The sequence below is a fragment of the Oncorhynchus kisutch genome, linkage group LG15 (genome assembly GCF_002021735.2).
Source record: "Oncorhynchus kisutch isolate 150728-3 linkage group LG15, Okis_V2, whole genome shotgun sequence".
In the NCBI taxonomy this organism is placed as follows: Eukaryota; Metazoa; Chordata; class Actinopteri; order Salmoniformes; family Salmonidae; genus Oncorhynchus; species Oncorhynchus kisutch.
In genome coordinates, this window is record NC_034188.2 from 14,621,770 (window position 1) to 14,648,003 (window position 26,234).

General features: G+C 39.4%; 1 protein-coding gene across 1 annotated transcript; it reads right to left on the bottom strand.

Moving 5' to 3' along the window:
- Nucleotides 1-20,936: 20,936 nt before the first annotated feature.
- Nucleotides 20,937-23,726, bottom strand: LOC109879773 (forkhead box protein I1-ema). Its single transcript, XM_020471939.2, has 2 exons — nt 22,823-23,726; nt 20,937-22,466 (listed from the first exon to the last, which is right to left on the bottom strand). The coding sequence occupies exons 1-2, from the start codon at nt 23,412-23,414 to the stop codon at nt 21,901-21,903; spliced, it is 1,158 nt and encodes a 385-aa protein (XP_020327528.1). The 5' UTR covers nt 23,415-23,726; the 3' UTR covers nt 20,937-21,900.
- Between the last annotated feature and the right edge of the window lie 2,508 nt (nt 23,727-26,234).

Consider the following 26,234-nt stretch of genomic DNA (forward strand, 5'->3'; position numbering starts at 1 on the left):
CTGTTGGAAACATAATATTACTGACTGTTGGAGCTAGAAACATAATATTACTGACTGTTGGAGTTAGAAACATAATATTACTGACTGTTGGAAACATAATATTACTGACTGTTGGAAACATAATATTACTGACTGTTGGAGTTAGAAACATAATATTACTGACTGTTGGAAACATAATATTACTGACTGTTGGAAACATAATATTACTGACTGTTGGAAACATAATATTACTGACTGTTGGAGTTAGAAACATAATATTACTGACTGCTGGAGTTAGAAACATAATATTACTGACTGTTGGAGTTAGAAACATAATATTACTGACTGTTGAAACATAATATTACTGACTGTTGGAAACATAATATTACTGACTGTTGGAGCTAGAAACATAATATTACTGACTGTTGGAACATAATATTACTGACTGTTGGAAACATAATATTACTGACTGTTGGAGTTAGAAACATAATATTACTGACTGTTGGAAACATAATATTACTGACTGTTGGAGTTGGAAACATAATATTACTGACTGTTGGAGTTAGAAACATAATATTACTGACTGTTGGAAACATAATATTACTGACTGTTGGAAAACATATATTACTGACTGTTGGAGTTAGAAACATAATATTACTGACTGTTGGAAACATAATATTACTGACTGTTGGAAACAATAATATTACTGACTGTTGGAGTTAGAAACATAATATTACTGACTGTTGGAAACATAATATTACTGACTGTTGGAAACATAATATTACTGACTGTTGGAGCTAGAAACATAATATTACTGACTGTTGGGAGTTAGAAACATAATATTACTGACTGTTGGAAACATAATATACTGACTGTTGGAAACATAATATTACTGACTGTTGGAGTTAGAAACATAATATTACTGACTGTTGGAAACATAATATTACTGACTGTTGGAAACAGAATATTACTGACTGTTGGAAACATAATATTACTGACTGTTAGAAACATAATATTACTGACTGTTGGAAACATAATATTACTGACTGTTGGAAACATAATATTACTGACTGTTGGAGTATAAACATAATATTACTGACTGTTGGAAACATAATATTACTGACTGTTGGAGCTAGAAACATAATATTAATTGACTGTTGGGAGTTAGAAACATAATATTACTGACTGTTGAACATAATATTACTGACTGTTGGAAACATAATATTACTGACGTTGGAGTTAGAAACATAATATTACTGACTGTTGGAAACATAATATTACTGACTGTTGGAAACATAATATACTGACTGTTTGGAAACATAATATTACTGGACTGTTGGAGTTAGAAACATAATATTACTGACTGTTGGAAACATAATATTACTGACTGTGGAAACATAATATTACTGACTGTTGGAGTTAGAAACATAATATTACTGACTGTTGGAAACATAATATTACTGACTGTTGGAGCTAGAAACATAATATTACTGACTGTTGGAAACATAATATTACTGACTGTTGGAAACATAATATTACTGACTGTTGGAGTTAGAAACATAATATTACTGACTGTTGGAAACAATATATTACTGACTGTTGGAGTTAGAAACATAATATTACTGACTGTTGGAAACATAATATTACTGACTGTTGGAAACATAATATTACTGACTGTTGGAGTTAGAAACATAATATTACTGACTGTTGGAGTTAGAAACATAATATTACTGACTGTTGGAAACATAATATTACTGACTGTTGGAAACATAATATTACTGACTGTTGGAGTTAGAAACATAATACTACTGACTGTTGGAGTTAGAAACATAATATTACTGACTGTTGAAACATAATATTACTGACTGTTGAAACATAATATTACTGACTGTTGGAGCTAGAAACATAAATTACTGACTGTTGGAAACATAATATTACTGACTGTTGGAGTTAGAAACATAATATACTGACTGTTGGAAACATAATATTACTGACTGTTGGAGTTGGAAACATAATATTACTGACTGTTGAGTTAGAAACATAATATTACTGACTGTTGGAAACATAATATTACTGACTGTTGAAGTTGGAATATAATATTACTGACTGTTGAGTTAGAAACATAATATACTGACGTTGGAAAACATAATATTACTGACTGTTGGAAACATAATATTACTGACTGTGGGAGTTAGAAACATAATATTACTGACTGTTGGAAACATAATATTACTGACTGTTGGAGTTGGAAACATAATATTACTGACTGTTGGAAACATAAATTACTGACTGTTGGAGCTAGAAACATAATATTAACTGACTGTTGGAGTTTAGAAACATAATATTTACTGACTGTTGGAAACATAATATTTACTGACTGTTGGAAACATAATATTACTGACTGTTGGAGTTAGAAACATAATATTACTGACTGTTGGAAACATAATATTACTGACTGTTGGAAACATAATATACTGACTGTTGGAAACATAATATTACTGCTGTTGGAAACATAATATTACTGACTGTTTGGAGTTAGAAACATAATATTACTGACTGTTGGAAACAAAATATTACTGACTGTTGGAAACATAATATTACTGACTGTTGGAGTTAGAAACATAATATACTGACTGTTGGAAACATAATATTACTGACTGTTGGAGCTAGAAACATAATATTACTGACTGTTGGAGTTAGAAACATAATATTACTGACTGTTGGAAACATAATATTACTGACTGTTGGAAACATAATATTACTGACTGTTGGAGCTAGAAACATAATATTACTGACTGTTGGAAACATAATATTACTGACTGTGGAAACATAATATTACTGACTGTTGGAGTTAGAAACATAATATTACTGACTGTTGGAAACATAATATTACTGACTGTTGGAGTTGGAAACATAATATTACTGACTGTTGGAGTTAGAAACATAATATTACTGACTGTTGGAAACATAATATTACTGACTGTTGGAAACATAATATACTGACTGTTGGAGTTAGAAACATAATATTACTGACTGTTGGAAACATAATATTACTGACTGTTGGAGTTGGAAACATAATATTACTGACTGTTGGAAACATAATATTACTGACTGTTGAGCTAGAACATAATATTACTGACTGTTGGAGTTAGAAACATAATATTACTGACTGTTGGAAACATAATATTACTGACTGTTGGAAACATAATATTACTGACTGTTGGAGTTAGAAACATAATATTACTGACTGTTGGAAACATAATATTACTGACTGTTGGAAACATAATATTACTGACTGTTGGAAACATAATATTACTGACTGTTGGAAACATAATATTACTGACTGTTGGAGTTAGAAACATAATATTACTGACTGTTGGAAACAAAATATTACTGACTGTTGGAAACATAATATTACTGACTGTTGGAGTTAGAAACATAATATTACTGACTGTTGGAAACATAATATTACTGACTGTTGGAGCTAGAAACATAATATTACTGACTGTTGGAGTTAGAAACATAATATTACTGACTGTTGGAAACATAATATTACTGACTGTTGGAAACATAATATTACTGACTGTTGGAGCTAGAAACATAATATTACTGACTGTTGGGAAACATAATATTACTGACTGTTGGAAACATAATATTACTGACTGTTGGAGTTAGAAACATAATATTACTGACTGTTGGAAACATAATATTACTGACTGTTGGAGTTGGAAACATAATATTACTGACTGTTGGAGTTAGAAACATAATATTACTGACTGTTGGAAACATAATATTACTGACTGTTGGAAACATAATATTACTGACTGTTGGAGTTAGAAACATAATATTACTGACTGTTGGAAACATAATATTACTGACTGTTGGAGTTAGAAACATAATATTACTGACTGTTGGAAACATAATATTACTGACTGTTGGAAACATAATATTACTGACTGTTGGAAACATAATATTACTGACTGTTGGAGTTAGAAACATAATATTACTGACTGTTGGAGTTAGAAACCTAATATTACTGACTGTTGGAAACATAATATTACTGACTGTTGGAAACATAATATTACTGACTGTTGGAAACATAATATTACTGACTGTTGGAGTTAGAAACATAATATTACTGACTGTTGGAAACATAATATTACTGACTGTTGGAAACATAATATTACTGACTGTTGGAGTTAGAAACATAATATTACTGACTGTTGGAGTTAGAAACATAATATTACTGACTGTTGGAAACATAATATTACTGACTGTTGGAGCTAGAAACATAATATTACTGACTGTTGGAGTTAGAAACATAATATTACTGACTGTTGGAAACATAATATTACTGACTGTTGGAAACATAATATTACTGACTGTTGGAGCTAGAAACATAATATTACTGACTGTTGGAAACATAATATTACTGACTGTTGGAAACATAATATTACTGACTGTTGGAGTTAGAAACATAATATTACTGACTGTTGGAAACATAATATTACTGACTGTTGGAGTTGGAAACATAATATTACTGACTGTTGGAGTTAGAAACATAATATTACTGACTGTTGGAAACATAATATTACTGACTGTTGGAGTTGGAAACATAATATTACTGACTGTTGGAGTTAGAAACATAATATTACTGACTGTTGGAAACATAATATTACTGACTGTTGGAAACATAATATTACTGACTGTTGGAGTTAGAAACATAATATTACTGACTGTTGGAAACATAATATTACTGACTGTTGGAGTTGGAAACATAATATTACTGACTGTTGGAGTTAGAAACATAATATTACTGACTGTTGGAAACATAATATTACTGACTGTTGGAAACATAATATTACTGACTGTTGGAGTTGGAAACATAATATTACTGACTGTTGGAAACATAATATTACTGACTGTTGGAGTTAGAAACATAATATTACTGACTGTTGGAAACATAATATTACTGACTGTTGGAAACATAATATTACTGACTGTTGGAAACATAATATTACTGACTGTTGGAGTTAGAAACATAATATTACTGACTGTTGGAAACATAATATTACTGACTGTTGGAACATAATATTACTGACTGTTGGAGTTAGAAACATAATATTACTGACTGTTGGAGTTAGAAACATAATATTACTGACTGTTGGAGTTAGAAACATAATATTACTGACTGTTGGAGTTAGAAACATTATATTACTGACTGTTGGAAACATAATATTACTGACTGTTGGAGCTAGAAACATAATATTACTGACTGTTGGAGTTAGAAACATAATATTACTGACTGTTGGAAACATAATATTACTGACTGTTGGAAACATAATATTACTGACTGTTGGAGCTAGAAACATAATATTACTGACTGTTGGAAACATAATATTACTGACTGTTGGAAACATAATATTACTGACTGTTGGAGTTAGAAACATAATATTACTGACTGTTGGAAACATAATATTACTGACTGTTGGAGTTGGAAACATAATATTACTGACTGTTGGAGTTAGAAACATAATATTACTGACTGTTGGAAACATAATATTGCTGACTGTTGGAGTTGGAAACATAATATTACTGACTGTTGGAGTTAGAAACATAATATTACTGACTGTTGGAAACATAATATTACTGACTGTTGGAAACATAATATTACTGACTGTTGGAGCTAGAAACATAATATTACTGACTGTTGGAAACATAATATTACTGACTGATGGAGTTAGAAACATAATATTACTGACTGTTGGAAACATAATATTACTGACTGTTGGAGTTGGAAACATAATATTACTGACTGTTGGAGTTAGAAACATAATATTACTGACTGTTGGAAACATAATATTACTGACTGTTGGAAACATAATATTACTGACTGTTGGAGTTGGAAACATAATATTACTGACTGTTGGAGTTGGAAACATAATATTACTGACTGTTGGAGTTGGAAACATAATATTACTGACTGTTGGAAACATAATATTACTGACTGTTGGTGTTGGAAACATAATATTACTGACTGTTGGAGTTAGAAACATAATATTACTGACTGTTGGAAACATAATATTACTGACTGTTGGAAACATAATATTACTGACTGTTGGAAACATAATATTACTGAATGTTGGTGTTGGAAACATAATGTTACTGACTGTTGGAAACATAATATTACTGACTGTTGGAGTTAGAAACATAATATTACTGACTGTTGAAGTTGGAAACATAATATTACTGACTGTTGGAGTTGGAAACATAATATTACTGACTGTTGGAAACATAATATTACTGACTGTTGGAGTTAGAAACATAATATTACTGACTGTTGGAGCTAGAAACATAATATTACTGACTGTTGGAGTTAGCAACATAATATTACTGACTGTTGGAAACATAATATTACTGACTGTTGGAGATAGAAACATAACATTACTGACTGTTGGAGATAGAAACATAATATTACTGACTGTTGGATTTGGAAACATAATATTACTGACTGTTGGAGTTGGAAACATAATATTACCGACTGTTGGATTTGGAAACATAATATTACTGACTGTTGGAGTTGGAAACATAATATTACTGACTGTTGGAGTTGGAAACATAATATTACTGACTGTTGGAGTTGGAAACATAATATTACTGACTGTTGGAAACATAATATTACTGAATGGGTACTGGGTACTGGACTTCCTGACGGGCCGCCCCCAGGTGGTGAGGGTAGTCAACAACATCTCCTCATCGCTGATCCTCAACACTGGGGCCCCACAAGGGTGCGTTCTGAGCCCTCTCCTGTACTCCCTGTTCACCCACGACTGCGTGGCCACGCACGCCTCCAACTCAATCATCAAGTTTGCGGACGACACAACAGTGGTAGGCTTGATTACCAACAACGACGAGACGGCCTACAGGGAGGAGGTGAGGGCCCTCGGAGTGTGGTGTCAGGAAAATAACCTCACACTCAACGTCAACAAAACTAAGGAGATGATTGTGGACTTCAGGAAACAGCAGAGGGAACACCCCCCTATCCACATCGATGAAACAGTAGTGGAGAGGGTAGCAAGTTTTAAGTTCCTCGGCATACACATCACAGACAAACTGAATTGGTCCACTCACACAGACAGCATCGTGAAGAAGGCGCAGCAGCGCCTCTTCAAACTCAGGAGGCTGAAGAAATTCGGCTTGTCACCAAAAGCACTCACAAACTTCTACAGATGCACAATTGAGAGCACCCTGGCGGGCTGTATCACCGCCTGGTATGGCAACTGCACCGCCCTCAACCGTAAGGCTCTCCAGAGGGTAGTGAGGTCTGCACAACGCATCACCGGGGGCAAACTACCTGCCCTCCAGGACACCTACACCACCCGATGCTACAGGAAGGCCATAAAGATCATCAAGGACATCAACCACCCGAGCCACTGCCTGTTCATCCCGCTGTCATCCAGAAGGCGAGGTCAGTACAGGTGCATCAAAGCTGGGACCGAGAGACTGAAAAACAGCTTCTATCTCAAGGCCATCAGACTGTTAAACAGCCACCACTAACATTGAGTGGCTGCTGCCAACACACTGTCAATAACACTGACTCAACTCCAGCCACTTTAATAATGGGAATTGATGGGAATTATGTAAATATATCACTAGCCACTTTAAACAATGCTACCTTATATAATGTTACTTACCCTACATTATTCATCTCATATGCATACGTATATACTGTACTCTATATCATCGACTGCATCCTTATGTAATACATGTATCACTAGCCACTTTAACTATGCCACTTTGTTTACATACTCATCTCATATGTTATACTGTACTCGATATCATCTACTGTATCTTGCCTATGCTGCTCTGTACCATCACTCATTCATATATCCTTATGTACATATTCTTTATCCCCTTACACTGTGTATAAGACAGTAGTTTTTTGGAATTGTTAGTTAGATTACTTGTTCGTTATTACTGCATTGTCGGAACTAGAAGCACAAGCATTTCGCTACACTCGCATTAACATCTGCTAACCATGTGTATGTGACAAATAACATTTGATTTGATTTGATTTGGATTTGAATACTATGCATGTGAGTCTCTCTTGGCTAAAAGTAAAGGAGATAGACATTATTGTGCTAAAAATTCCAAATAGTTTGCATAGTCAACTTACACACAGCACTGACGCACCACACCAGACATGCCCCCGGGTTTTGTCCACAGTCACCAGGTCCAGAACAAATTCAAGAAAACGTACAGTATTATGTAGATCCATGTTTGAATGGAACCCTTCCATCTCAGATTGCTCAAGTGAACAGCAAACCTGCTTTAAAAAAAACAGATAAAGCAACGCCTCATGGCACAACGGCGCTCCTCTATTTGACCTAGATATTTTGTGTGTATGTACTTATATGTAGACTATGTGTGCCGTTTTAAAATGTATGTTGTTCTGTCCTTGAGCTGTTCTTGTCCTTTAGTGTTCCGTATTAAGTCATGTTTCATTTTGTGTGTGGATTCCAGGAAGAGTAGCTGCTGCTATCGCAACAACTAACAGGGAGCCAAATAAAATACCAAATACCTTCTCTCTCTCAACCCCCTCTCTATGCCCTGCCCTACCTCCTACCCCCCTCTCCATGCCCTGCCCTACCTCCTACCCCCCTCTCTATGCCCTGCCCTACCTCCTACCCTCCTCTCTATGCCCTGCCCTACCTCCTACCCCCCTCTCTATGCCCTGCCCTACCTCCTACCTCCTACCCTCCTCTCTATGCCCTGCCCTACCTCCTACCCCCTCTCTATGCCCTGCCCTACCTCCTACCCCCCTCTCCATGCCCTGCCCTACCATCCTACCCCCCTCTCTATGCCCTGCCCTACCTCCTACCCTCCTCTCTATTCCCTGCCCTGCCCTGCCCTACCTCCTACCCCCCTCTTCCTTTGCTCTCACCATATTTACTCAATAACTAACACCTGTACTCTCCAAGCAACCTACATAACCCCTATTTTATATGGAAATGGATAAGAAAATGCATGCAATCAGCCCAATTGCATGTTGCTGTTTAGACCAATTAGCATATGTATGTGATTGTTAGTGGCTATGGGTAAATTACAGAAGTGTGTGTGTGTGTGTGTGTGTGTGTGTGTGTGTGTGTGTGTGTGTGTGTGTGTGTGTGTGTGTGTGTGTGTGTGTGTGTGTGTGTGTGTGTGTGTGTGTGCGTGCGTGAGTGCGTCCATCCATGCACGGGGCCAGTTGTTTGCAGGAGTGTTTGCCCAGGAGAGAGGGGAAAGAATCAGCTGTAACACCAGTATTCTTCTCCCTAATGCCAACTCTTATTCAACAGCATAACGGTTACAGCTGGCATTAGAGTGATGAAACACACAAGTCATTCCTCTTACAGCCCTCCCCAGTGGTTTAGACCAGAGTATGTCTGAGTCCCTATGCCCTATTTAGTACAGTACTTTTAACGAAAGCCCATAAGGAATAGAGTGCCATTTGGGACACAGCCACAACATCTCCTGAAAGTTTTTTTTAAATCCACACAAAGGTTTTGAATGAGCCAATCATTCTAATGGAGTTTTGTCGGATACATTAGTTTACATGGCAGGGAAACTAAGCGGATGTGCAACCTGTCACTCTCTCTCCAGTAAGATACAATGTTCTGTACACTTCTGTTCTGTTCTCATATTAAAGTCATTATCGTAGTGTGTGTTCTCATATTAAAGTCATTATCATATTAAATTGACCATTGGGGCCTTCTCCAAGCACAGTTGTCCACACCCATCAGGTTTAATGTATTGCCGTGGGGATTGGGCTGATTTCTACACGCACACACACGCAATCAGACACACACACACTTCCATTTTCTGATATCTACACCAATGGAGGCTGAGGGGAGGATGGCTCATAACAATGGCCGGAACGGAGCAAATGGAGTGGCATCTAAACACATTGAAACCACTTGTTTTATGTATTCCACACCATTCCACTAATTCTGCTCCAGCCATTACCACAAGCCTGTTCTCCTTAATTACGGTGCCACCAACCTCCTGTGAACTACACACTTCAGAGAAATGTTCTGATATCTACACTCACACTTCAGTTCAATTATTAGATATCTACACTCACACTTCAGTTCAATTATTAGATATCTACACTCACACTTCAGAGAAATGTTCTGATATCTACACTCACACTTCAGTTCAATTATTAGATATCTACACTCACACTTCAGAGAAATGTTCTGACATCTACACTCACACTTCAGTTCAATTATTAGATATCTACACTCACACTTCAGTTAAATTACTAGATATCTACACTCACACTTCAGTTCAATTATTAGATATCTACACTCACACTTCAGTTAAATTACTAGATATCTACACTCACACTTCAGTTAAATGATTAGATATCTACACTCACACTTCAGTTAAATTACTAGATATCTACACTCACACTTCAGAGAAATGTTCTGATATCTACACTCACACTTCAGAGAAATGTTCTGATATCTACACTCACACTTCAGTTCAATTATTAGATATCTACACTCACACTTCAGTTAAATTACTAGATATCTACACTCACACTTCAGTTCAATTATTAGATATCTACACTCACACTTCAGTTAAATTACTAGATATCTACACTCACACTTCAGAGAAATGTTCTGATATCTACACTCACACTTCAGTTCAATTATTAGATATCTACACTCACACTTCAGAGAAATGTTCTGATATCTACACTCACACTTCAGTTCAATTATTAGATATCTACACTCACACTTCAGTTAAATTACTAGATATCTACACTCACACTTCAGTTCAATTATTAGATATCTACACTCACACTTCAGTTAAATTACTAGATATCTACACTCACACTTCAGTTAAATGATTAGATATCTACACTCACACTTCAGTTAAATTACTAGATATCTACACTCACACTTCAGAGAAATGTTCTGATATCTACACTCACACTTCAGAGAAATGTTCTGATATCTACACTCACACTTCAGTTCAATTATTAGATATCTACACTCACACTTCAGTTAAATTACTAGATATCTACACTCACACTTCAGTTCAATTATTAGATATCTACACTCACACTTCAGTTAAATTACTAGATATCTACACTCACACTTCAGTTAAATGATTAGATATCTACACTCACACTTCAGTTAAATGTTCTGAAATCTACACTCACACTTCAGTTAAATGATTAGATATCTACACTCACACTTCAGTTAAATGATTAGATATCTACACTAACACATCAGTTAAATGATTAGATATCTACACTCACACTTCAGTTAAATGTTCTGAAATCTACACTCACACTTCAGTTAAATGATTAGATATCTACACTCACACTTCAGTTAAATTATTAGATATCTACACTCACACTTCAGTTAAATTATTAGATATCTACAGTCACACTTCAGATCAATGTTCAGATATCTACACTCACACTTCAGTTACATTTTCTCAGAGTTCATAGTTTTCACCATCAGAGGGAGTCATTGCCAACCTTGTGGTACCCGGGCACCTTCTGATGCCTATTACACAGAGGTACAGCCCACACCTCTGTCTATCCTGCAGTCTCTTCTCTAGTAGGGTGAGTGAGTGGTAATACACGGTTGGTGTACACAGTATGGCGAAAGACTGTTTGGTTGATAGTAAGACTGAATGAATGAGACACACTAACTGAATGAATGAAATTGAAACAGTGACCGTTAGCTAGGGTTGGGGTCAATTCCATTTCAATTTGATTTACTTGCTGAATTGATAGTAATAGAAATGGAATTGACCCCAACCCTGCTGTTAGCTATTAAAACAGCCACTCTTAGCTGAACCAGCAGCCAGCACAAGAGACATTGTTTCCATCTCTACCTCCCTCTCCCTCTCTCCCTCCATCTAGGAAGCCCTGCTCCCAGATCCAGGTTTACACCTTGTTGACAGGTCAAATATTTTAGGGGGAAATACGAGCAATTCCCACACACACAGACACACATTCCCAATGTGTTTGTTGTATTTAAACTATTTTCCAAGGGGAGAGAATGGTGGGTCAGGTCACTCACAGCAGAATGAAGCCCAGGGAGAGAGAATGGTGGGTCAGGTCATTCACAGCAGAATGAAGCCCAGGGAGAGAGAATGGTGGGTCAGGTCATTCACAGCAGAATGAAGCCTAGGGAGAGAGAATGGTGGGTCAGGTCATTCACAGCAGACTGAAGCCCAGGGAGAGAGAACGGTGGGTCAGGTCATTCACAGCAGACTGAAGCCCAGGGAGAGAGAATGGTGGGTCAGGTCATTCACAGCAGACTGAAGCCCAGGGAGAGAGAACGGTGGGTCAGGTCATTCACAGCAGACTGAAGCCCAGGGAGAGAGAACGGTGGGTCAGGTCATTCACAGCAGAATGAAGCCCAGGGAGAGAGAATGGTGGGTCAGGTCATTCACAGCAGAATGAAGCCCAGGGAGAGAGAATGGTGGGTCAGGTCATTCACAGCAGAATGAAGCCCAGGGAGAGAGAATGGTGGGTCAGGTCATTCACAGCAGATGGACAGCAGATATAGAGGATTATTGTTTTGCTTTCTATATAGTGATCTAGTCTATTCAGATAGAGGGTTTTCGTGTGGGTATCGGCATATGGAATATTGGGATTTGTCTGTTGGGATTTTTGGGGAACCTAGCTTGGAGTATGGTGATCCAGCCGGAATGGGAATATGGCTCTGAACTCCATTTATAGCAACAGCTGTGAATAGGAAAATAGCACGTCTGTTTTCATTAAGAACAAACTTTTCTTTATGTTTTTGTCATTCTATATCCCAGTCAATGTCTGGATGGAAGTGTGTTTCTGTGTCAGTAGTATTTATGATTGACACTCAGAATCCTGTTGAGTATACTGTCTTACCAACAGGTAGTTATGGCTAAACATCTAATTTACAGAAGCTGAATTATGCTGTCAATACATTACTCACAATTGATTGATCAAAAGAAGACAGAAGAAAATGTAAAGAGAGAGAGAGAGAACGAAAGAGAGAGAGAGAGAAGTAGTATGTATGCATTAACAAGGTCATTTGATATTTACAAGGATATTTACGCAATCCCCCTCATGTCCTGTGCGTGTGTCAGGAGTGTGTGTGGAGTGTGTGTGTGTGTGTGTGTTTACACACAACAATGGATTGGAAGGGTGTGTGTCCTCTCCTAACTAAAATACAGAATGAGTCTTCAGGCCTTGCATCCTTTCTGAGTTTACTAAACAGCACAGATAGTTCATGACTGTTTTAGTAAACACAGACGTGTGTGTGTGTGTGTGTGTGTGTGTGTGTGTGTGTGTGTGTGTGTGTGTGTGTGTGTGTGTGTGTGTGTGTGTGTTGTGTTGTTTCAGATGGAGGGCGGTTTATCCTCTGTTTGGGCTGAAGACATTGAAAGTGATGCTGTCTTTCCCTCAATCTTCTCACATTTTTGAATAATGACACACACACACACACACACACACACAGTCTGCAGTCCATTAACCACATAGTTACCAATCTCAGCCTATCCCCCCCACATCCACATTTTGGTTTGACTGGCATCATAATCCTTCTGGGTTTACTGTTTAAACACTCTTCATTCTAAAACCAGCACCCACTTAGACACTGTAACGGCCATGCTTGAACAGGTGTGTGTGTGTGTGTGTGTGTGTGTGTGTGTGTGTGTGTGTGTGTGTGTGTGTGTGTGTGTGTGTGTGTGTGTGTGTGTGTGTGTGTGTGTGTGTGTGTGTGTGTGTGTGTGTGTGTGTGTGTGTTCTGTTAGTTAAACAGGGCAAGGCAGCAGGTTTATCTGAGAATGTATAGATTTTAATCCTACTGCAGTGTTGATCAGTACCATCCTGGGACAGGTGTCATATACCTCATACTGCAGTGTTGATCAGTCCCATCCTGGGACAGGTGTCATATACCTCATACTGCAGTGTTGATCAGTACCATCCTGGGACAGGTGTCATATACCTCATACTGCAGTGTTGATCAGTCCCATCCTGGGACAGGTGTCATATACCTCATACTGCAGTGTTGATCAGTCCCATCCTGGGACAGGTGTCATATACCTCATACTGCAGTGTTGATCAGTACCATCCTGGGACAGGTGACATATACCTCATACTGCACTTTTGAACAGTACCATCCTGGGACAGGTGACATATACCTCATACTGCACTGTTGATCAGTACCATCCTGCAGTGATTATTGGATGCATCAGCCTACGCTCCTAACATACAGATTATCTAGGCTAGTCCTAAATGTCACTCTTTGCAATATATAGTGCACTATTTTTGAGCAGGTCCCACATTTCCGCCAGAAAAACATGGCTTCAGCCCTGACCCCTGTTGCCCATGTCAGCGGTTTGATTAACGGTCTAGATGTATTTGCATTTTTTTCGTAACTGTGTCAATTTGAAGACGGCTAAAAGATTACACTCCAGAACCCCAGATTTGGTTTCTGTTCTGTTTCAGTTTGTTGGCAGATGTACACAGACAGACAGACAGGCAGGCAGGCAGGCAGGCAGACACAGAGTTAAACGGATCAAGACTGGGCAGAGTTAAATACAACCGCCATATTTTAGGCTACACACTCTCTGAGTCACAAATGACATCCTATTCCCTTCTATGGTGCACTACTTTTGACCAGGACACATGAGGCTCTGTTCAAAAGTAGTGTACTTTGTATATTGTAAGGGTACCAAACCCATCATCCTCACATGGCAAAACTGGGTTTGATAAAGACACCGATAAACTGCATTGGCAGGATAAATAAGTTATTTAGCCAAGAAGTACATTTCTGATGCAAATGTGCATGTTGAAACATGAGATATTTGAATAGTGTTACAATATAACTTTCACTGATCTAGTGGGTAGACAGGTAGCCTAGAGGTTAGAGAGGTGAGCCTGTGTGTTTAGATTAGATATGCATATTCTTTTGACCTTTATTTAACTAGGCAAGTCAGTTAAGAACAAATTCTTATTTTCAATGACGGCCTAGGAACAGTGGGTTAACTGCCTGTTCAGGGGCAGAACGACAGATTTGTACCTTGTCAGCTCGGGGGTTTGATCTTGCAACCTTCCGGTTACTAGTCCAACGCTCTAACCACTAGGCTACCCTGTCACCCCATATGAGAACAATACAATCAATAAAATAAATACAGGAACATCACCATCAAGACCAACCTAACAGCAGTGTTCGGGTGGGGAGAAGGCTGGGGATGCAGTCCTTAAGCTTTTTCCTGGTTTCTGTTCCTTTCTGTGTGTACACACTACATTACAGTGATGCTGCCAGTGTTTCTGTCCCTTTCTGTGTGTACACACTACATTACAGTGATGCTGCCAGTGTTTCTGTTCCTTCCTGTGTGTACACACTACATTACAGTGATGCTGCCAGTGTTTCTGTTCCTTCCTGTGTGTACACACTGCATTACAGTGATGCTGCCAGTGTTTCTGTTCCTTCCTGTGTGTACACACTGCATTACAGTGATGCTGCCAGTGTTTCAGTTCCTTCCTGTGTGTACACACTACATTACAGTGATGCTGCCAGTGTTTCTGTTCCTTCCTGTGTCTACACACTACATTACAGTGATGCTGCCAGTGTTTCTGTTCCTTCCTGTGTGTACACACTACATTACAGTGATGCTGCCAGTGTTTCTGTTCCTTCCTGTGTGTACACACTACATTACAGTGATGCTGCCAGTGTTTCTGTTCCTTCCTGTGTGTACACACTACATTACAGTGATGCTGCCAGTGTTTCTGTTCCTTCCTGTGTGTACACACTACATTACAGTGATGCTGCCAGTGTTTCTGTTCCTTCCTGTGTGTACACACTACATTACAGTGATGCTGCCAGTGTTTCTGTTCCTTCCTGTGTGTACACACTACATTACAGTGATGCTGCCAGTGTTTCTGTTCCTTCCTGTGTGTACACACTACATTACAGTGATGCTGCCAGTGTTTCTGTTCCTTCCTGTGTGTACACACTACATTACAGTGATGCTGCCAGTGTTTCTGTTCCTTCCTGTGTGTACACACTACATTACAGTGATGCTGCCAGTGTTTCTGTTCCTTCCTGTGTGTACACACTACATTACAGTGATGCTGCCAGTGTTTCTGTTCCTTCCTGTGTGTACACACTACATTACAGTGATGCTGCCAGTGTTTCTGTTCCTTCCTGTGTGTACACACTACATTACAGTGATGCTGCCAGTGTTTTTGTTCCTTTCTGTGTGTACACACTACATTACAGTGATGCTGCCAGTGTTTCTGTTCCTTTCTGTGTGTACACACTACATTACAGTGATGCTGCCAGTGTTTCTGTTCCTTCCTGTGTGTACACACTGCATTACAGTGATGCTGCCAGTGTTTCTGTTCCTTTCTGTGTGTACACACTACATTACAGTGATGCTGCCAGTGTTTCTGTTCCTTCCTGTGTGTACACACTACATTACAGTGATGCTGCCAGTGTTTCTGTTCCTTTCTGTGTGTACACACTGCATTACAGTGATGCTGCCAGTGTTTCTGTTCCTTTCTGTGTGTACACACTACATTACAGTGATGCTGCCAGTGTTTCTGTTCCTTTCTGTGTGTACACACTACATTACAGTGATGCTGCCAGTGTTTCTGTTCCTTTCTGTGTGTAAACACTACATTACAGTGATGCTGCCAGTGTTTCTGTTCCTTTCTGTGTGTACACACTACATTACAGTGATGCTGCCGGTGTTTCTGTTCCTTTCTGTGTGTACACACTACATTACAGTGATGCTGCCAGTGTTTCTGTTCCTTTCTGTGTGTACACACTGCATTACTGTGATGCTGCCAGTGTTTCTGTTCCTTTCTGTGTGTACACACTGCATTACAGTGATGCTGCCAGTGTTTCTGTTCCTTTCTGTGTGTACACACTACATTACAGTGATGCTGCCAGTGTTTCTGTTCCTTTCTGTGTGTACACACTACATTACAGTGATGCTGCCAGTGTTTCTGTCCCTTTCTGTGTGTACACACTGCAGTAGTGATGCTGCCAGTGTTTCTGTTCCTTTCTGTGAGTACACACTACATTACAGTGATGCTGCCAGTGTTTCTGTTCCTTTCTGTGTGTACACACTGCAGTAGTGATGCTGCCAGTGTTTCTGTTCCTTTCTGTGTGTACACCCTGCAGTAGTGATGCTGCCAGTGTTTCTGTTCCTTTCTGTGTGTACACACTGCAGTAGTGATGCTGCCAGTGTTTCTGTTCCTTTCTGTGTGTACACACTGCAGTAGTGATGCTGCCAGTGTTTCTGTTCCTTTCTGTGTGTACACACTGCAGTAGTGATGCTGCCAGTGTTTCTGTTCCTTTCTGTGTGTACACACTACATTACAGTGATGCTGCCAGTGTTTCTGTTCCTTTCTGTGTGTAAACACTACATTACAGTGATGCTGCCAGTGTTTCTGTTCCTTTCTGTGTGTACACACTACATTACAGTGATGCTGCCAGTGTTTCTGTTCCTTTCTGTGTGTACACACTGCATTACAGTGATGCTGCCAGTGTTTCTGTTCCTTTCTGTGTGTACACACTACATTACAGTGATGCTGCCAGTGTTTCTGTTCCTTTCTGTGTGTACACACTACATTACAGTGATGCTGCCGGTGTTTCTGTTCCTTCCTGTGTGTACACACTGCAGTAGTGATGCTGCCGGTGTTTTATTGGCAAATAAAGGTCTTATCAAAGAGAGAAAGAAGTCTTATCAAAGGGGTTTATTTGGATACAAACTGCTCTACAAATATATTGAACAGACTACATATACTTAATACTAACCAACAGCTATAATCAAAATGTATCCTGAATGTACAACAGTTTCGAACTATTTACTTTGTATAGTTTGTGTTAAGTTTAGTAGAAGTAATAAAACATCTACTCAAATATTTTCAGACATAGACTTCCTCAGTTAAAACTCTCTTGTCCTTTTATCATTGAACAAAGGCCCACAGTGCCTCCAACCTGCTCATACCAGGGAGCTTGTCCTTTTATCATTGAAAATAGGCCCACTGTAGCTCTAACCTGCTCATACCAGGGAGCTTGTCCTTTTACCATTGAACATAGGCCGACAGTAGCTCTAACCTGCTCATACCAGGGAGCTTGTCCTTTTATCATTGAACATAGGCCGACAGTAGCTCTAACCTGCTCATACCAGGGAGCTTGTCCTTTTATCATTGAAAATAGGCCCACAGTAACTCTATCCTGCTCATACAAGGGAGCCTGTCCTTTTATCATTGAAAATAGGCCCACAGTAGCTCTATCCTGCTCATACCAGGGAGCTTGTCCTTTTATCATTGAAAATAGGCCCACAGTAGCTCTATCCTGCTCATACCAGGGAGCTTGTCCTTTTATCATTGAAAATAGGCCCACAGTAGCTCTATCCTGCTCATACCAGGGAGCTTGTCCTTTTATCATTGAAAAAAAAGGCCCACAGTAGCTCTAACCTGCTCATACCAGGGAGCTTGTCCTTTTATCATTGAAAAAAGGCCCACAGTAGCTCTATCCTGCTCATACCAGGGAGCTTGTCCTTTTATCATTGAAAAAAAGGCCCACAGTAACTCTAACCGGCTCATACCAGGGAGCTTGTCCTTTTATCATTGAAAAAAAAGGCCCACACAGTAACTCTAACCGGCTCATACCAGGGAGCTTGTCCTTTTATCATTGAAAAAAGGCCCACAGTAACTCTAACCGGCTCATACCAGGGAGCTGGTTATGTTCAAAATATGTGCCAATGTAGTACAACGTTTTAGTGTGTAAGACATATTATCTTGCTTCAATAAAGGACTATCTTTTCATCTACCAGTCCTTGTTCATTTGAACTTTCAGTCAGCACTATGGAGGTATGGAGGGGAGGGGCAGGGAGAATAGGTGATGTTTCACAGTTGTCTTTTATCTGACTAACAGGCAATATAATCTTACATTATTCTACATGAGAATAGTCCCTCTACCCTCTCTCACCTCAATAGTCAACCCCTATGAAGTTAAAATGGTGACTTCATTAAACAAGCATGTAAAGTGTAATTTGCACATGTAAAATATGAGTTTCACTGTATACTGACTTTAGTAGTTGCAAAAAATATTTGCAAACATGTAACTTCTGTTGAGAATAAATGCAACAACAGTTGCAAGCGCATAGCGTGAATAAATATAGCAACACGTACAAACATGTCAAATGATATGTGAATACATTCAGGAAGATTTGCAAGCTTGCAACTACATTTCAGAATGAATGCAACACATTTACTAATCTTTCTTCTGTGAAACAAAACAATATTTTCTGATGTTGAATCTGTGCGCTCAGAGTTTTTGGCACTAATTTTGTGACTAACCTGTGCCAAAAGTTTTGCAGCTGTAAAAATTTTAAAAAAAAATATGCAAACAAGCAACACAGAAAAACACGAGTTCTGGTGGACAGGCCTTTTTCTTTTTTCAGGTGAAGTGTTGTCATTCTTGAACGTACTTTCACGATTTCCATCGTTTCCGGTCGGGAAGCTCGCTTTTCACTGTGATAAATATGGATCAAATTTGTTAAACTTACTAGCTAGCTAGCTAAATGATATTCACAGAATTTGAATGCTACAAGAAGGCATTGGTCAGGAAGATGAAGGGAAGAATTCAAACGAGTGTTTCCACATAGCATATTGACCAATGGTGGAAAAAGTACCCAATTGTTGTACCTGAGTAAAAGTAAAGATACCTTCATAGAAAATTACTCAGGTAAAAGTGAAAGTCACCCAGTCAAATATACTTGAGGATCAAAAGTAAATGCAATTGCTAAAATATACTTAAGTATAAATGCTTTCAAATATTAAGCAGACCAGAGGATTTTTTTTTTTTTACTGATAGCCAGGGGCATGCTCCAACACTCTGACATCATTTACAAATGAAGCATTTGTGTTTCGTGAGTCCGCCAGATAAGAGGCAGTAGGAGGGATGACCAGGGATGTTCTCTTGATTAGTGCGTGAATTGGACCATTTTCCTGTCCTGCTAAGCATAAAAAATGTAAGGAGTACTTTTGGGTGTCAGGGAAAATGTATGCTTCCAGACCGGAACCATGGAAAATGCTCAAGAATGATAACACCTCACCTGATTGGTTGGAAGAAACAGCCCTGTCCACCAGAGATCATGTTTTTTACAACTGCAAAACTTTTGGCACAGGTTAGTCACAAAATTAGTGCCAAAACTCTGAGTGCACAGATTCAACATTGGTAAATGTCATTTTGATTTATAGAAGATTCACTAGTCGCAAGCATGCAACTATTCTCAAATGTAGTTGCATGCTTGCAAATCTTATTGAATTTATTCACATATCATGTTCGAAAGTATTCTATTTATTTACTCATCACATTACCTGCAACTGTTGTTGCATTTATGTTTGCAAATATTTTTTTCAAATACAAAACTCCGTATACAGGTGCAACTCATATTTTAAATGTGCAAATCATACTTTACATGCTTGTATAATTAGGTCACTATTTTACCTGCATAACCCCCCTCCTTATCTCCTTCCCTAAATCCCAGTCTTGTCCAGTCAGCAAGACTTGGAGAAAGGGGGTGAGTTATTGTGTGAGAGTAGAGAGAAGAGAGAAGGGGAGGTATGAGGATTCTCACCGTTTTACAACAGTCAGTTAACCCTCCAGGCTTCATCTATCCATGCACCCATCAGTATATCCTTATCATACTGTAGGATCGAGTTACCCTGACAAGCAGGTTTCCCTGGTTCGCTGGTCATCGTTTCTCTGACAGGACTATTTCTGTCCTATTTGTGTGTTTTAGGATGGTCATTTTTCACAGAAGGTTTGAGACGGTTAATCATCTTTCACAAAGATTTGTTTAGACAGATAACTCCCTTACAACACTAGGCAAGCAGGCTGATTTTCATTTCTGAGTTAAAAACAGTAAGACGATGACACTTCAGAGAACGTTTTCCTGTATTTTATTATTCTTATCAAAAACAACCATCAGACCAATGTTGGTTTAAGCCATACCAGACCTGGGTTCAAACACTATTTCAGGTATTTCAAATACTTTTCAAAGTCATTTCTAAACAAGTATTCAGATCACATTTATTAGAAAAAACAAGTTGTTGAATATTGGAATTGATTTGGGAATACTCATATACACTGACTCGAATACACTCCCATGCATTTATCCCAGATATTTAAAAAATATATAGTATTTTAAATAAATATTAGAAAATACTTTCAAATTAAATGTGGTCAACTATTTGTTTTTTTTTACAAATAATCATTCAAATACTCAAATAAAAATACTTGTTTTGAGCTGTGTATTTCAAAATAATTAAATACACAGCTAAATGTATTCAAATACAAAACACATGTATTTGAACCCAGGTCTGAGCCATTCATAGCAAAACAATATTCTACAATGTTGAACAAATATGTTGGACCCAAGCACTCAGAGATAAAAACACATACATAAACAATAAAAACACATACATAAACAATAGAACACATTCAATAAAAATATATACAAATTAAAACTGTCAGTCATGACAGTCAGCAACGATAGATGATTAAACAGGTGTGTGTGCGTGTGTGTGTGCATGCGTGTGTGCGTGAAGCATCATCGATGCTGACTCGGCTGTTTCCGTGGGAACCAGGCCCTGCTCATCTTGCTGTCACACGCAACTGAGTCCCGCCCTGTCAGCTTTAACTGACTACCGTGTGTGTGTATATGTGTGTGTCAGCAGACGGTTCAGTTCAGTCTCATGTAGAAGTCTCTTTCTCACTCTCCTTTCTTTAGTGTCTTTAGACCTCTAGCTAACTTCTGCCCATCCCTGTCTCCCCCTCTATCAGTCTGTTCAGACCTCTAGTTGTCTTCTGCCCATCCCTGTCTCCCTGTCTATCAGTCTGTTCAGACCTCTGTGCCTTCCCGTGGGTATAGGATGCTTGCTGAGCCCAAGCCAGGGTAGAAATGCCCATTGAACTGGCTGAGGATGGGGCTGCTGTAACCCAGGGAAGAGTGGGTGGGCGAGGAGGAGAGGCCAGGGGGAGGCGGCAGCTGGGAAGCCCACTCCGAAGCAGCCGAGCTGGGGGAGTAACTACCAAAACCCCCAGGCTGTGTAGGCCTCTGGGTCCCATCCAGGGTAAGGGTTATGGGGAGGGCCCGGTTCAGCGAATCTCCTACGATCTCATTGGCTCCCCCTGACACCACTCCAGACATCTCAGACAGGAAGCTGCTCAAGCAAGGGGCGGGACCTGTGGTTGAAGGGGTGGGGATTCTCTCTGGCGTGGGAGACATGTCGATCCCGTGGTTGCTGGGGGGTTCGGGGCTCCGACCTGGCTCACCTGGCTCCGACCCCCCTGACCCCCCCTCTCCTCCAGACAGTGAATCAGACTTCCTCTTCCTTTTACGACGGAAGTTTCCATTGTCAAACATCTTCTCACAGTTTGGGTCTAGTGTCCAATAGTTACCCTTACCTGGAAGAGAGAGCATGGGGGAAAGAGAGCGAGGGAGGGAAGGGGGGGGGGGGGGGGGGTAGAGTAGAATGTGTTTGCGGTTGACACATGGATTATTGACTGCATCATCTACTATCATTACTAAACACAGTTCATCTACCGTTCCATCACAAGCCTATTACACACTCTAAAGGCATGCCTCAGTGGCTACCTAAAGTAAAGACACATGACTCCTAAAGTAGACTTCTGACGTTTGACAAGGTTAGATTCAAAATGAATAATTCAACCATCAAATACTGTCATATCTTAGATTGATTTGTTATTTTGTGGGTTTAGGACTAAAATAAAACAAACACATAATGACTTCAGACTCTTACCAGGGTCGTCCTCATCTCTGGGGACCTTCTTAAAGCAGTCGTTGAGTGACAGGTTGTGCCTGATGGAGTTCTGCCAGCCAGCCTTGCTCTTGTTGTAGAAGGGGAAGTTATCGGCCACGTACTGGTAGATCTGACTCAAGGTCAGCCGCCGCTCCGGGGCGCCGTGGATCGCCATGGCAATGAGGGCGGAGTAGGAGTAGGGCGGGCGGACCAGCTTCATCAGGTCTTCCTGTGAGGGCAGAGAGAACCAGCCCAGCTCCCCCCCAGGGACCCCTGCCCCGCCAGGCCCCAGATAAGGCCTCTGCATCCCATAGTGCTGGGGAACGAAGGGTGGCCCGGGGTTTCCTGGGGGCCCAGTGGTGGCCAGATATGGGGGAGCGTTGATGCCGGATCCGTTGAACCACAGGTAAGGATTAGGGGAGGAGGTGCTGTAGTCATAGGAGGTGGGGGTGGTGCGCTGGGGGCTGGGGAGCGATGGAGGAGGGTAGTAGCAGTCACTGTACATGCTGAGTTCTGGAGGTTCCTGGCCCAGGCTGGGGAACTGGGGGCCACAGCAAGGAGGAGACTGACCCTGAGGTTCGAACGACGCCATGGTCAGTTAGTCTGTAGCCTCTCTCACCTCCTCCTGATGCTGCTGTGCGCCTGTCCTTGGGCTGACCTTGTCGTCTCCTTGGGGACAGGTATGAATAGAGTCCTCAGTCCTTTCCTGGTGTCAGGATAACCTGAAAGTTATTTTTCAGCCTCTTTTTCAACTTGTGCTGTTCTGGTCCTTGGAAGGTGATGACTGTTTCAGTGTCTGAGTTATGCCCCTGGGGTATCTCTCTCTCTCTCCCTCCGTCTGTCTGTCTCTCTCTCTCTCTCTCTCTACTTGTTACCTGTTGACTATTTGCCCTTGCTCAATGTCAGCACTGTCACCTGTCCCACTCTTTTATCTGTGTCCCTGGCAACACCCATTTCTCCTGATTGGTTGTTTAGCCAAGTGAGGATTTTGACAGGAGTGTCATTTTTTTCAATCTGTCAGACAGTTCCTTAAGGCTCTCTCCCTCCACAGGAATTCCCACTCTTATTTATTTTTCATATATTCTTTAGGGGATAGATCAGCTTTAATACTGCAGATAGATTGTAGCTTCCATCAACATAATTGTCTGCATCATTTCCAATCCCCAACATATTTTTTTGCAAATATATACAGTACCAGTCGAAAGTTTGGATACACTCATTCCAGGGTTTTTCTTTATTTTTACTATTTTCTACATTGCATAATAAAAGTGAAGACATCAAAACTATGAAATACTACATGACTACATGATTCCATGTGTTATTTCATAGTTTTGATATCTTCACTACTATTCTACAATGTAGAAAATAGTAAAAAAATGGAGAAAAAAAACTTGAATGAGTAGGTGTTCTTAAACTTTTGACCTTTAGTGTACATTTTATGGACACAATGTATTTTACAATAGTTATCTTGTTGTTATTAGTCCCACCCTTCAGCTACCTTCAACCCCTCCCATCTATCTCTGAACACCATCCAGTTGGATTTTTATTTTGCCATTTATTTTTATCTGTGCTGTTTCACAAATGTTCAGAACATATATACATTTTACAGACACAGTATATTTTTGACATGAGTTATCTTTTTGTTGAATTCCCACTCTTACTCGTAGTATGAATTGAATTACATTTGAATGGATTGTAAAAATACAATACATTTATATATACATTTCATGAAACATTTATGATTGCTGATAATAGGCCTATACAATTTCCAAATGCCTGTTCTCTGAAAATAAATAGTAGGCTAGATTGCTATCAAGGCCGCCGTTGCTGAAAAACATAATAAATAGGTCTTTCTTCCCTCCCTCAAATTCATCTGGTGTTGCCATAACTTTGTAGAAGTGGTTAGGTAGCCGTTATTTTTGGCAGCTCAGTCACAGATGAAAGGCTAGTGACTCAGTGGTAACTGTTACTTAGTTACAACTTGGCGCCTCCATCTGGAAAAATGTGATAGCACATGTGATAGCTGGATGGAAAAATGTGATAGCACATGTGATAGCTAGATGGAAAAATGTGATAGCAAGTAAAATGTGATCCAAAGGTTTCTATACTTATCTAATCTGACACACGTGTCCCTCCTCCCATTCCTCACTTTACTTACGTCGAGTGGTGACCAGTCATTCTGGGCAGGTGGGGCTCAGCTTTCCTGTTTTGCATGTTATTTGGGCATTAAGACATGTCACATATCAGTTTGCAAAATATGTAAAAATTACTGTAGAGTTACATTAGAAGTGCCCATCCAAGAAGAGTCAAGGTCATTGGCCACAAATAAAATGACGTCAAATCACATTTTATCTACAGTAGCGGTGAGTCAACATCATGAATCAAGTCAACAATCTACTGGCAAATCCTTTTTAATCCTTGTTAAATGAAGAGAAATAATGGAGAGAAATTATAGATAAAACGTATCGGTGCTCATCGGCCGTTGGACATAAACATTACACAACAAGTTGGAAATCGCAAATTCAACAATGAGTGGTTTGGAAGGAATCAGTGGCTAACTGCAAACATTGCAAAGCAATCATTAGCCTGCTATTCAGTGGAGTGGCTGTATGGTCCCAACTCTAAAACACGAGGGTCTCTTTTCTGAGTTTAAAATGATAAACATTCAACATTGGCCATGCTGTCAATGAGACATGATTTTGCCATGCAAAAAACAACTGTTAACTTGGAACTGCAAAATCGGACTTTAGTGAGTTCAAGACAACTGGGAACTCAGTAAAAACAAGCTATAACTGGGAAAATACGTTTTGAACTTTCATCCAACTCAGAATGATAAATTCAGAACTCGGGCCTCTTTCTAGAGCTACGACCTGAAGATCACTGACGTCATCAGGATTCAACCTTTTTTCCTGAGGTCCCAGTTGTATTGAAAGCACCATAAATACAGAGAATGACAATGATGACAAAGTTTGATGACAAAATCTTCCCACGAAGGACCACCGCTCCACCTTCCTGTTCAAGTGAGCACAGCACAACAAGTTGAGTCCCAAAAATGTATTGTATGCTGCTGCATAAATGATCTAATATGCCAAGGAGATATGTAACCTGTAGCTAAGAAAGTAATACTAAGTGTATGTTGTGTAGTAAGCTGCTTGTAGCCCATGTGTCTCACCCTAATAATTGTGTCTATTTTCACATCTTAATTTCACCTAAAGTTCTCACTTGGTGGGGCACATGTAGCCTATAACCTATTTTGAGAAATGTAATCATCAAATATTGTAAGAGCTTTCATTGTCTGCTTATATGCCCCCTTTATTTATCCCACAGTTTTGACTTGGTGTACAGGGAGAACACTGTAAGAAATGCCCATCTTCTGAATTATGTTGCTGTGCATTTCAAAAGTGCTGACTAC